The following is a 13,658-nucleotide window of genomic DNA, read 5'->3' as shown; positions in this document are numbered from 1 at the left end:
GACGATTTGGGGGCTCCAAGGCAGTTTTGGGGCGCAGGGTGACGATTTGGGAGCTCCAAGGTGACGATTTGGGGGCTCCAAGGTGACGATTTGGGAGCTCCAAGGTGACGATTTGGGGGCTCCAAGGCAGTTTTGGGGCGCAGGGTGATGATTTGGGAGTTCCAAGGTGACGATTTGGGGGCTCCAAGGTGATGATTTGGGGGCTCCAAGGTGACGATTTGGGAGCTCCAAGGTGATGATTTGGGGGCTCCAAGGCAGTTTTAGGGTGCAGGGTGACGATTTGGGAGCTCCAAGGTGACGATTTGGGGGCTCCAAGGCAGTTTTGGGGCACAGTGTAACAATCTGGGGGCTCCAGGGCAATTTTGGGGTGCAGAGTGAGGATCTGGGAGTTCCAAGGTGACGATCTGGGGGCTCCAAGGCGGTTTTGGGGTGCAGGGGGCGGGTCCCACCCTCTGCTGGTGCCCTACGACACGCTGACGGCCAAGGAGAAGGCGCGGGACCGCGAGAAGGCGCAGGAGCTGCTCAAGTTCCTGCAGCTGCACGGATACGCTGTCACCCGGTGAGGGAGCACCCCAAAAACCGCCCCGGGGCACCCCAAAATACCCACCCTGAAATCCCGCCCAAAAAATACCCCTGGGAACCCCAAAATACCCTCCTGAGGAACCCCAAAAACCACCTGGGAAACCCCAAAATATTCAGCCGGGGTAACCCCAAATACTCACCCCGGGGCACCCCAAAAACCGCCCCGGGGCACCCCAAAATACCCACCCTGAAATCCCGCCCCAAAAATACCCCTGGGAACCCCAAAATATCCACCCCAGGCACCCCAAAAACCACCCAGGCCACCCAAAAAAACACCTGGGGAACCCCAAAATAACCTCCTGAGGAACCCCAAAAACCACCCGGGAAACCCAAAAAACCACCCAGGGAACCCCAAAATACCCACCCTGAAATCCCACCCCAAAAATGAGTTTTGGGGATTTTGGTGGGGGGATCACGAGGAGATTTTGGGGAGGGGGTGCTGATTTTTGGGGTGTCCCAACCCAGGGGGCTGAAGGACATGGAGCTGGACACGTCGTCCATCGAGAAACGCTTCGCCTTTGGATTCCTGCAGCAGCTGCTGCGCTGGATGGACATCGCCCAGGAGTTCATTGCACACCTGGGTGAGACCCCAAACCCAGGGGGACACCCCAAAATCCCGGGGGACACCCCCAGATCCCGGATAGACACCCCCAAACCCCCCCCAGTGAAACCCCAAATCCTCAGGGAGCTCCCCCAGCCCTTGGCTGGACATGGCCCAGGAGTTCATTTTGCTGAGACCCCAAATCCTGTCAGGACACCCCAAAATCCCGTGGGGACACCCCAAAACTCCTGAAGCCCCCCCCCAAATCCCGGGGGTCCCCCCTGAACCCCGTTTTCCTGCAGAGGCCGTGGTCAGCAGCGGGCGGGTGGAGAAATCCCCTCACGAGCAGGAGATCAAATTCTTTGCCAAGGTTTGGGGCACCCCAAAAACGGGACAGGACACCCCAAAAACGGGGAGGGGACAGACCCCAAAATAAGGGAGGGCAGGGTGGTTTTGGGGCAGCCCCCTCCTACCTCACTGGGCTGGCTGGGGGGAGTTTGGGATGCCCTGTGGGGTTTTTAGGATTTCCCTTGGAGTGTTTGGGGCTTTTGGGGGTGGTCTTAGGATCCCCTGTAGATCTTTTTTGGGGGTCTCTGTGGGGTATTTGGGGGTCTCTGTGGGGTATTTGGGGTCTCTAAGATGTGTTTGGGATCTCCATGGGGTCTCTGTGGAGTACCTGGGATCTCTATGGGGTATTTGGGGTCTCTATGAACCACTTGAACCACCCCACGCATTTTTTTGGGGGGTCCCCTGTAGATGTTTTGGGTTCTTTATGGGGTTTTGGGTTCTGGGGTCTCTCTGAGCCGCCTCTCCCCCCGGTGCCCCCCCAGATTTTGCTGCCCCTGATCAATCAGTATTTCCACAACCACTGCCTGTACTTCCTGTCCACCCCAGCCCAGGTGCTGGGCAGTGGGGGCCACGCCTCCAACAAGGAGAAGGAGATGATCACCAGGTGGGACCCCAAAAAAATCCCAGAACCCCAAATCCCCTTTGTGGGGTCCCCAAAACCCCAAATCCTGCCTTACATCCCCTCCCTGAGGGGTTTTGGGAGCCCCCAGAACCCCAAATCCCCTTTGTGGGGTCCCCAAAACCCCAAATTCTGCCTTACATCCCCTCCCTGAGGGGTTTTGGGAGCCCCCAGAACCCCAAATCCCCATCGTGGGGTCCCCAAAACCCCAAATCCTGCCTTACATCCCCTCCCTGAGGGGTTTTGGGAGCCCCCAGAACCCCAAATCCCCATCGTGGGGTCCCCAAAACCCCAAATCCTGCCTTACATCCCCTCCCTGAGGGGTTTTGGGAGCCCCCAGAACCCCAAATCCCCATCGTGGGGTCCCCAAAACCCCAAATCCTGCCTTACATCCCCTCCCTGAGGGGTTTTGGGAGCCCCCAGAACCCCAAATCCCCATCGTGGGGTCCCCAAAACCCCAAATCCTGCCTTACATCCCCTCCCTGAGGGGTTTTGGGAGCCCCCAGAACCCCAAATCCCCATCGTGGGGTCCCCAAAACCCCAGATTCCCATCACGGGGTCCCCAGACCCCCCCTTTGTGTCCCCCCCCTGGGGTTTGGGATTTTGGGGACCCCTCCCCTGACTCCCCCCGTGTCCCCTCCCTCCCTCCAGCCTGTTCTGCAAACTGGCCGCGCTCGTCCGGCACCGGGTGTCGCTCTTCGGTAACTGGGAGCACTGGGAGGGACTGGGGGGCACTGGGGACACTGGGAACGATGTGGGGGGACACTGGGAGGGACTGGGACACACTGGGGACACACTGGGGTGTGGCATCAGTGCCACTGTCCTGATGCAATGTCATTGTCCCCATCCTGTCCCTTTCCCCATCCCCGTCCCATCCCCGTCCCATCCCTGTCCCATCCTGTCCCTGTCCCATCCCCGTCCCATCCCTGTCCCCATCCTGTCCCTTTCCCCATCCCTGTCCCCATCCTGTCCCTTTCCCCATCCTGTCCCTGTCCCATCCCTGTCCCCATCCCTGTCCCATCCCTGTCCCCATCCTGTCCCTTTCCCCATCCTGTCCCTGTCCCATCCCTGTCTCATCCCTGTCCCCATCCCTGTCCCATCCCTGTCCCCATCCTGTCCCTGTCCCATCCCTGTCCCCATCCTGTCCCTGTCCCATCCCTGTCCCATCCCTGTCCCCATCCCTGTCCCATCCCTGTCCCCATCCTGTCCCTGTCCCATCCCTGTCCCGTCCCTGTCCCCATCCCTGTCCCCATCCCTGTCCCATCCCTGTCCCCATCCTGTCCCTGTCCCATCCCTGTCCCATCCCTGTCCCCATCCCTGTCCCATCCCTGTCCCCATCCTGTCCCTGTCCCCATCCCTGTCCCATCCCTGTCCCCATCCTGTCCCTGTCCCCATCCCTGTCCCATCCCTGTCCCCATCCTGTCCCTGTCCCATCCCTGTCCCATCCCTGTCCCCCCAGGGACGGACGCTCCGGCCGTGGTGAACTGTCTGCTCATCCTGGCCCGGTCCCTGGACGCCAGGTGGGGACAGCAGTGCCACCGTGTCCCTGTGTCTGTCCCTGTCCCTGTGTCTGTCCCTGTCCCTGTCCATGTCCCCAGTGTCCCCAATGTCCCCAGTGTCCCCAGGACTGTGATGAAATCGGGCCCCAAGATTGTCAAGGCCGGGCTGTGTCCCTGTGTCTGTCCCTGTGTCTGTCCCTGTGTCCGTGTCAGTGTCCGTGTCCCCAATATCCCCAATGGCCTCAGTGTCCCCAATGTCCCCGATGTCCCCGATGTCCCCGATGTCCCCAACGTCCCCAGGACTGTGATGAAGTCTGGCCCCGAGATCGTCAAGGCCGGGCTGCGCTCGTTCTTCGAGTCGGCGGCCGAGGACATGGAGAAGTTGGGGGAGCAGCTGAGGCTGGGCCGGGGGACCCCGACCCGAGCCCCCACCAAGGGCGTGGCCCAGAATGTCACCTACACCTCGGTGGCACTGCTGCCCGTCCTCACCGCCCTCTTCGAGCACCTGGCACAGCACCAGTTCGGGGATGATGTCATCCGTGAGTGACAGCGGGGACGGGGGACGTGGTGGGGACAGGGGGACATGGGGACAGCAGGGACGGGGGGAATGGGGGGCGGGGTGGGGACAGGGGGACATGGGGACAGCAGGGACGGGGGGAATGGGGGGCGGGGTGGGGACAGGGGGACATGGGGACAGCAGGGACGGGGGGAATGGGGGGCGGGGTGGGGACAGGGGGACATGGGGACAGCAGGGACGGGGGGAATGGGGGGCGGGGTGGGGACAGGGGGACATGGGGACAGCAGGGACGGGGGGAATGGGGGGCGGGGTGGGGACAGGGGGACATGGGGACAGCAGGGACGGGGGGAATGGGGGGCGGGGTGGGGACAGGGGGACATGGGGACAGCAGGGACGGGGGCAATGGGGGGCCGGGTGGGGACAGGGGGACATGGGGACAGCAGGGACGGGGGCAATGGGGGGCGGGGTGGGGACAGGGGGACATGGGGACAGCAGGGACGGGGGGAATGGGGGGCGGGGGGGGGACAGGGGGCTTAGGGATACGAGGACATGTTGGGGACGTGGGGACAGGGCTTGGGTGGGGACAAGGGGTAGGGGGACATTAAAGGGAGGTGGGGACAGGGGGGTTGGGAGGGACAGGGGCTTGGGGACATGGGGGACACACTGGGACACACTGGGGACACGCTGGGGACACTGGGGACAGCAGTGCCATCGCTGTCCCCGCAGTGGACGATGTGCAGGTGTCCTGTTACCGCATCCTGTGCAGCATCTACAGCCTGGGCACCGCCCGCGGGCCCCTCGTGGACAGGTGGGCCCCCCAAAACCTCGGGGGGGAACCCAAAAACCCCAGAACCACTCTGGAACTGGAGGAGGGGAACACATCAAACCTGGGAGAGACCCTCCCAAAAAAATGTGTGAAGGGTTTGGGGTGGGGTCTGGGGGTACCCAGGGTTATGGGGTGTCCATGGGGTGACTCCTCCGTGTCCCCTGATGTCCCCTGCTGTCCCCACAGGCAGCGGCCGGCCCTGGGGGAGTGCCTGGCCCGCCTGGCCGCTGCCATGCCCGTGGCCTTCCTGGAGCCGCAGCTGAACCACCTGAACCCCAGCTCGGTGTACAGCACCAAGAGCGCCCGGGAGCGCGCACGTGGGTGTCACCTGGGTCACCTGTGTGTCGTCAATGTCACCTGTGTGTCACCTGGGTCGCCTGTGTTGCCTGTGTGTCACCTCAGTGCCACCTGTACCACCCCTGTGTCACCTGTGTCATCACAGGGTCACTGGGGATCACCGTCCTGTCCCCTGTCCCCAGTGCTGGGTGGAGGATCTGTGTCCCCTCACCTCGGGGTGTCCCCAGCTCTCCTCAGGGTGTCCCCAGCCCTGTCCCCGTGTCCCCACCCCTGTCCCCGTGTCCCCAACCCTGTCCCCATGTCCCCAACCCCATGTCCCCACCCCTGTCCCCAGTGCTGGGTGGAGGATCTGTGTCCCCTCACCTCGGGGTGTCCCCAGCTCTCCTCAGGGTGTCCCCAACCCTGTCCCCGTGTCCCCAACGCTGTCCCCTGTCCCCAGTGCTGGGTGGAGGATCTGTGTCCCCTCACCTCGGGATGTCCCCACCCCTGTCCCCGTGTCCCCACCCCTGTCCCCAGTGCTGGGTGGAGGATCTGTGTCCCCTCACCTCGGGATGTCCCCAACCCTGTCCCCGTGTCCCCACCCCTGTCCCCAGTGCTGGGTGGAGGATCTGTGTCCCCGTGTCCCCACCCCTGTCCCCAGTGCTGGGTGGAGGATCTGTGTCCCCGTGTCCCCAACCCTGTCCCCTGTCCCCAGTGCTGGGTCTCCCCTCCCGGGTCGAGGAGCTGTGCCCGGACCTGCCGGACCTCGAGCGGCTCATGGGTGACATCGGTGGCCTGGCGGACTCGGGGGCTCGCTACACGGAGATGCCACACGTCATCGAGGTGACGCTGCCCATGCTGTGCCATTACCTGCCCCGCTGGTGGGAGCGCGGCCCCGACGCCGCCCCCCAGGGCCCCTGGGCCACCGACGTCACCGGCCACCACCTCAACGCCCTCCTGGGCCACATCCTGCGCATCGTGGTCAACAACCTGGGCATCGACGAGGCCTCCTGGATGAAGAGGCTGGCGGGTGAGGGGGGCTGGGGGTCCCCAGGAGGGGCCGCCGGCCACGGCTGGATCCTGCAGGTGGCCCTGGGTTTGGGTTTTGGTGGTCACGGGGCGGTGCTGGCTGCCCTGGGTGGGTCCTACAGGTGATGGTGGTGGCCGTATGTGGAGGGGGTTCTGGTGGCCTGGGGCAGTCCCAGGGATGTTCTGGTAGCCCCAGGGGTGTTCTGGTGGCCCAGGGCAGCCCCAGGGATGTTCTGGTAGCCCCAGGGATGTTCTGGTGGCCCAGGGCAGCCCCAGGGATGTTCTGGTAGCCCCAGGGATGTTCTGGCAGCCCCAGGGATGTTCTGGTGGCCCAGGGCAGCCCCAGGGATGTTCTGGTAGCCCCAGGGATGTTCTGGTAGTCCCAGAGGTGTTCTGGTGGCCCAGGGCAGTCCCAGAGGTGTTCTGGTGGCTCTGGGTGGTCCCAGGGGTGTTCTGGTGGTTCCAGGGGTGTTCTGGTGGCCCAGGGCAGCCCCAGGGATGTTCTGGTAGCCCCAGGGATGTTCTGGCAGCCCCAGGGGTGTTCTGGCAGCCCCAGGGATGTTCTGGTGGCCCAGGGCAGCCCCAGGGATGTTCTGGTAGCCCCAGGGGTGTTCTGGTGGCCCAGGGAGGTCCCGTTGCCCATCCTGAGGCGCCGTTGCCCGCAGTGTTTGCCCAGCCCATCGTGAGCAAGGCGCGGCCGGAGCTGCTGCGCTCTCACTTCATCCCCACGCTGGGGCGGCTGCGGAAGCGCGCGGGGAAGGTGGTGGCCGAGGAGGAGCAGCTGAGGCTCGAGGGCAAGGCCGAGGCCGAGGACGCCGAGCTGCTGATCCGGGACGAGTTCTCGGTGCTGTGCCGGGACCTGTACGCGCTCTACCCCCTGCTCATCCGCTACGTGGACAACAGCAGGTGAGGTGGGGGACACAGGGGTGGGGACACGGCCGGGGTGGCCTTGGGGACACTGCTGGGGTGGGGACACGGCCGGGGTGGCCTTGGGGACACTGCTGGGTTGGGGACAACAGCAGGTGAGGTGGGGGACACAGGGGTGGGGACACGGCCGGGGTGGCCTTGGGGACACTGCTGGGGTGGGGACACGGCCGGGGTGGCCTTGGGGACACTGCTGGGGTGGGGACACGGCCGGGGTGGCCTTGGGGACACTGCTGGGGTGGGGACATGGCCGGGGTGGCCTTGGGGACACTGCTGGGGTGGGGACATGGCTGGGGTGGCCTTGGGAACACTGCCCGTGTGGTCTTGGGGACACTGCTGGGGTGGGGACATGGCCGGGGTGGCCTTGGGGACACAGGGGTGGGGACACTGCTGGGGTGGCCGTGGGGGACACAGGGGTGGGGACACGGCCGGGGTGGCCTTGGGGACACAGGGGTGGGGACACGGCCGGGGTGGCCTTGGGGACACTGCCCGGGTGGTCTTGGGGACACTGCTGGGGTGGCCTTGGGGACAGTGCCGGGGTGGGGACACGGCTGGGGTGGCCTTGGGGACACTGCTGGGGTGGTCTTGGGGACACTGCCAGGGTGGCCCTGGGGACACTGCCAGGGTGGCCTTGGGGACACTGCTGGGTTGGGGACAACAGCCGGTGAGGGCGGGGGACACGCGGGGTGGGGACACTGCCAGGATGGCCTTGGGGACACTGCCCGGGTGGTCTTGGGGACACTGCTGGGGTGGGGACAACAGCCGGTGAGGGCGGGGGACACGCGGGGTGGCCTTGGGGACACAGCCATAGCGAACCAACTATGGCGGCCAGGGGGCTGGTGACCCCCCTGTGGTGACCCCCCTTTGTCCCTGAGACCCCCTGGTGTCCCCATCACCCCCCTGGTGTCCCCGTGACCCCCCTTTGTCCCCCCAGGGCCAAGTGGCTGACGGAGCCCAACGAGGACGCCGAGGAGCTGTTCCGCATGGTGGGCGAGGTTTTCATCTACTGGTCCAAGTCTCACGTGAGTGGGGGTCCGGGGGGGGGTCCCAGTGGGGTTTTTGGGGGGGGTCCCTCACCCCCCTCTCCGTGTCCCATCCCCCTCCCCAGAATTTCAAGCGTGAGGAGCAGAATTTCGTGGTGCAGAACGAGATCAACAACATGTCCTTCCTGACGGCCGACAGCAAGAGCAAGATGGCCAAGGTGTCCTGGGGGAGGGTGGGGGGACATGTCCCAAATTGTCCCCTGCCCCAAAACCCACCTGGCACCCCAGATTCACCCCAAAATCCAACCTTGGGACCCCAAATTCACCCCAAAACCCACCTGGCACCCCCTGTGCCTCAGACCACCCAACCCATCCCAGCCAGCCCCCTCCAGGACCACTGAAACCACCCCAAAACCCACTCTGAGCTCACCCCAAAACCCACCTGGGACCCCCAATTCACCCCAAAACCCCACCTGGGACCCCAAACCCAATCCCAGCTGTTTCCATCCCCCTGGTGCCCCTCCAAAGCCCCGTTCCCACCCTGAATCCCCATCCCAGGATCCCTAACGGTGTCCCCCTGTCCCTAACGCTGTCCCCAGTGCTGTCCCCCTGTCCCCAACGCTGTCCCCCTGTCCCTAACGCTGTCCCCAGTGCTGTCCCCCTGTCCCTAACGCTGTCCCCAACGCTGTCCCCCTGTCCCTAACGCTGTCCCCAGTGCTGTCCCCCTGTCCCCAACGCTGTCCCCCTGTCCCTAACGCTGTCCCCAGTGCTGTCCCCCTGTCCCCAACGCTGTCCCCCTGTCCCTAACGCTGTCCCCAGTGCTGTCCCCCTGTCCCCAACGCTGTCCCCCTGTCCCTAACGCTGTCCCCAGTGCTGTCCCCCTGTCCCTAACGGTGTCCCCCTGTCCCTAACGCTGTCCCCAGTGCTGTCCCCCTGTCCCCAACGCTGTCCCCCTGTCCCTAACGCTGTCCCCAGTGCTGTCCCCCTGTCCCTAACGCTGTCCCCAACGCTGTCCCCCTGTCCCTAACGCTGTCCCCAGTGCTGTCCCCCTGTCCCTAACGGTGTCCCCCTGTCCCTAACGCTGTCCCCAGTGCTGTCCCCCTGTCCCTAACGGTGTCCCCCTGTCCCTAACGCTGTCCCCAGTGCTGTCCCCCTGTCCCTAACGGTGTCCCCCTGTCCCTAACGCTGTCCCCCTGTCCCTAACGGTGTCCCCCTGTCCCTAACGCTGTCTCTTCTCTCCCCCTCGGCTGCGGGTGCTGCTCCCAGTCTGGAGATGGACAGGTTAGCGGGGAGGGGGCTGGGAGGGGACAGGGGTCCCCCAGGATCCCTCAGTGGGGTCATCGTGGTTGGGACCCCCCAAAAAATATTCCTGCAGGGTCCTGTTCTGTGGGGCTGCCTCATCTGGGACCCCCCAGGATCCCTCTGTGGGGTGACCTTGGCTGGGACCCCCAGGACCTGCCCTTAAGTCCCTATGGGGTGGACATGGGATGAGCAGCACGGTTATGGGGTCACTGCTGACCCCGGGTCCCTGCTGACCCCATGGCCCTGTCCCTCTGTCCCTGGTTATGGGGTCACTGCTGACCCCATGTCCTTGTGCCCCATGTCCCTAACCCCATATCCCTGTCCCTGACCCCACGTCCCTGTCCCTGTCCCCATGTCCCTGACCCCACATCCCTGTCCCTGACCCCACATCCCTGTCCCCATGTCCCTGACCCCACATCCCTGTCTCTGACCCCACATCCCTGACCCCATGTCCCTGACCCCACATCCCTGTCTCTGACCCCACATCCCTGTCCCTGTCCCCATGTCCCTGACCCCATGTCCCTGACCCCACATCCCTGTCTCTGACCCCACATCCCTGTCCCCATGTCCCTGACCCCACATCCCTGTCTCTGACCCCACATCCCTGTCCCCATGTCCCTGACCCCACATCCCTGTCTCTGACCCCACATCCCTGTCCCCATGTCCCTGACCCCACATCCCTGTCCCTGTCCCCATGTCCCTGACCCCACATCCCTGTCCCTGTCCCCATGTCCCTGACCCCACATCCCTGTCTCTGACCCCACATCCCTGTCCCCATGTCCCTGACCCCACATCCCTGTCCCTGTCCCCATGTCCCTGTCCCCATGTCCCTGACCCCACATCCCTGTCTCTGACCCCACATCCCTGTCCCCATGTCCCTGACCCCACATCCCTGTCCCCAGGGCTCTGGCTCGGAGCAGGAGCGCTCCAAGAAGCGCCGCCGGGGCGATCGTTACTCCGTGCACACCTCGCTCATCGTGGCCACTCTCAAGAAGATGTTGCCCATCGGCCTCAACATGTGCTCGCCTGCGGACCAGGAGCTCATCACGCTGGCCAAGGGCCGCTACGCCCTGGTGGGTGACCAGGACAGCCCTGGGGCCCCCCGGGACACAGCCCCGGGCCGTGGGGACACCCCAGGATGGCCCTGGGGACCCCCGGGACACAGCCCCGGGCCGTGGGGACACCCCAGGACGGCCCTGGGGACCCCCGGGACACAGCCCCGGGCTGTGGGGACACCCCAGGATAGCCCTGGAGACCCCCGGGACACAGCCCCGGGCTGTGGGGACACCCCAGGATAGCCCTGGAGACCCCCGGGACACAGCCCCGGGCCGTGGGGACACCCCAGGACAGCCCTGGGGACCCCCGGGACACAGCCCCGGGGCTTGGGCACCCCCCTGAGGTGTCCCCTGTGTCCCCCCACTGCAGAAGGACACGGATGAGGAGGTTCGGGAGTTCCTGCACAACAACCTGCACCTGCAGGACAAGGTGAGCTGGCACAGCCTCCTGCCACTGTGTCCCCAATGTCCCCAGCGATGTCCCCAATGTCCCCAGGTGGAGAACACGGGCTCTGCCCGCTGGCAGATGGCCCTGGTGATGTCCCCAGCGATGTCCCCAATGTCCCCAGTGATGTCCCCAATGTCCCCAGGTGGAGAACACGGGCTCTGCCCGCTGGCAGATGGCCCTGGTGATGTCCCCAGCGATGTCCCCAGTGTCCCCAGCGATGTCCCCAATGTCCCCAGGTGGAGAACACGGGCTCTGCCCGCTGGCAGATGGCCCTGGTGATGTCCCCAGCGATGTCCCCAATGTCCCCAGCGATGTCCCCAATGTCCCCAGGTGGAGAACACGGGCTCTGCCCGCTGGCAGATGGCCCTGGTGATGTCCCCAGCGATGTCCCCAATGTCCCCAGGTGGAGAACACGGGCTCTGCCCGCTGGCAGATGGCCCTGGTGATGTCCCCAGTGATGTCCCCAATGTCCCCAGGTGGAGAACACGGGCTCTGCCCGCTGGCAGATGGCCCTGGTGCGCCAGGCCGGGCGGGACGAGGGCCCCGACAGCCCCGAGCAGGTCGTGCGCAGGGTGCAGGAGGTGTCGGCCGTGCTCTATCACCTGGAGCAGGTGTGGGGGTGCCCGGGGGGGTTTGGGGGTGCCCGGGGGGGGTTCAGGTGTGCCCAGGTGACCCCCCCGGTGCCCCCCCCGCAGACAGAGCACCCCTACAAGTCCAAGAAAGCCGTGTGGCACAAGCTCCTGTCCAAGCAGCGCCGCCGCGCCGTCGTCGCCTGCTTCCGCATGACCCCCCTGTACAACCTGCCCAGGTGGGCGCTGGGGGCGCTGGGAGGAACTGGGAGCGGGGGGGTGGGCACCCTGAGACCCCCTTAGGGCTACTGGGAGTGTCCTTAGAGGGGTTTTGGCCCTGCTGGGTGACACCTGGGTGACACCTGGGTGCTCAGGTGAGCATAGGTGAGCTCAGGTGAGGACAGGTGACCCTGCTGTCCCCAGGCACCGGGCCTGTAACATGTTCCTGGAGTCGTACCGGCTCTCGTGGCTGGGCCGGGAGCAGCCGCCCTTCGAGGACCGAATGATCGACGACCTCTCGGTGAGAGCTGAGGTTTGGGGACATCCCTGGGGTTTGGGGACATCCCTGGGGTTTGGGGACACCCCTGGGGTTTGGGGACATCCCTGGGGTTTGGGGACACTCCTGGGGTTTGGGGACATCTTTGGGATTTGGGGACATCCCTGGGGTTTCGGGACATCTTTGGGGTTTGGGGAGATCCCTGGGCTTTGGGGACACTCCTGGGGTTTGGGGGCACCCCTGGGGTTTGGGGACATCGCTGAGGTTTGGGGACACTCCTGGGGTTTGGGGACACCTTTGGGGTTTGGGGACACTCCTGGGGTTTGGGGACATCGCTGAGGTTTGGGGACACTCCTGGGGTTTGGGGACACTCCTGGGGTTTGGGGACATCCCTGGGGTTTGGGGACACTCCTGGGGTTTGGGGACACCTTTGGGGTTTGGGGACATCCCTGGGGTTTGGGGGCATCCCTGGGGTTTGGGGACACCCCTGGGGTTTGGGGGCACCCTGAGACCCCCCTCTCTCCCTGACCCGGGTTTTTGGGGTTTTTTTTGGGTTTTTTTTGGTGTTTTTGGGGACAGAAGTCGGGTCGGGAGGAGGAGGAGGAGGAGGAGGAGGCCGAGGCACGGCCGGACCCCCTGCACCAGCTCATCCTGCACTTCAGCCGCACTGCCCTGACCGAGCAGAGGTGACCCCAAAACCCACCGGGGACCCCAAATCCCACCGGGACCCCCAAAATCCACCGGGGACCCCAAATCCCACCGGGGACCCCAAATCCCACCGGGACCCCCAAAATCCACCGGGGACCCCAAAACCCACCGGGGACCCCAAATCCCACCGGGACCCCCAAAATCCACCGGGGACCCCAAAATCCACCGGGGACCCCAAATCCCACCGGGAACCCCAAATCCCACCGGGACCCCCAAAATCCACCGGGGACCCCAAAACCCACCGGGGACCCCAAATCCCACCGGGACCCCCAAAATCCACCGGGGACCCCAAATCCCACCGGGGACCCCAAAACCCACCGGGACCCCCAAATCCCACCGGGACCCCCAAAATCCACCGGGGACCCCAAAATCCACCGGGGACCCCAAATCCCACCGGGGACCCCAAATCCCACCGGGAACCCCAAATCCCACCGGGACCCCCAAAATCCACCGGGGACCCCAAATCCCACCGGGAACCCCAAATCCCACCGGGGACCCCAAATCCCACCGGGACCCCAAATCCCACCGGGGACCCCAAAACCCACTGAGGACCCCCTGAATCCCCAAATCCCACTGGGGGGGGGGGGGTGTGGAACCCAAAACGCATCAGGTGGAACCCCAAACCCCACCTTGGGGAACACCAAAACCAGGGGTGGAACCCCAAAACCAGACCGGTACCTCAGGGCGGGGGGCAGCTCCAATCCCCCAGGGGTACCTGGGTCCCCTTTTTGGGGGGTCCTGGGTGTCCGCTGAGCCCCCCTCCCCAAACCCCGCAGCCACCTGGAGCAGGATCACCTGTACATGGCCTACGCCGGCATCATGGCCAAGGTGGGGGCACCCCGGGACCCCCAAAACCGGGGGGACCCCAAGGGCTGAGGGCTCAGGGGTTGGGGGTCCCTGAGGGGATTTGGGGGATGGAGGGGCCGTGATTGGGGT

The 13,658-nt window shown here is 65.1% G+C and overlaps 1 protein-coding gene across 1 annotated transcript in view; it reads left to right on the top strand.

The window, feature by feature from the left end:
- Nucleotides 1-13,658, top strand: part of RYR1 (ryanodine receptor 1) — a 63,538-nt gene that overhangs the window by 34,397 nt on the left and 15,483 nt on the right. Inside the window, 21 exon segments of the mRNA XM_062512453.1 lie at nt 436-559; nt 1,048-1,163; nt 1,426-1,493; nt 1,954-2,075; nt 2,742-2,791; nt 3,550-3,610; nt 3,890-4,128; nt 4,833-4,914; nt 5,119-5,249; nt 5,924-6,238; nt 6,903-7,143; nt 8,096-8,183; nt 8,270-8,362; nt 9,411-9,425; nt 10,349-10,519; nt 10,872-10,931; nt 11,426-11,560; nt 11,645-11,757; nt 11,942-12,038; nt 12,594-12,700; nt 13,499-13,550. Of these exon segments, the coding sequence (XP_062368437.1) occupies nt 436-559; nt 1,048-1,163; nt 1,426-1,493; nt 1,954-2,075; nt 2,742-2,791; nt 3,550-3,610; nt 3,890-4,128; nt 4,833-4,914; nt 5,119-5,249; nt 5,924-6,238; nt 6,903-7,143; nt 8,096-8,183; nt 8,270-8,362; nt 9,411-9,425; nt 10,349-10,519; nt 10,872-10,931; nt 11,426-11,560; nt 11,645-11,757; nt 11,942-12,038; nt 12,594-12,700; nt 13,499-13,550 (2,480 nt within the window).

The sequence above is a fragment of the Cinclus cinclus genome, chromosome 37 (assembly GCF_963662255.1).
Source record: "Cinclus cinclus chromosome 37, bCinCin1.1, whole genome shotgun sequence".
NCBI classification, from domain to species: Eukaryota; Metazoa; Chordata; class Aves; order Passeriformes; family Cinclidae; genus Cinclus; species Cinclus cinclus.
This window is presented reverse-complemented; position numbering and strand designations above follow the sequence as displayed.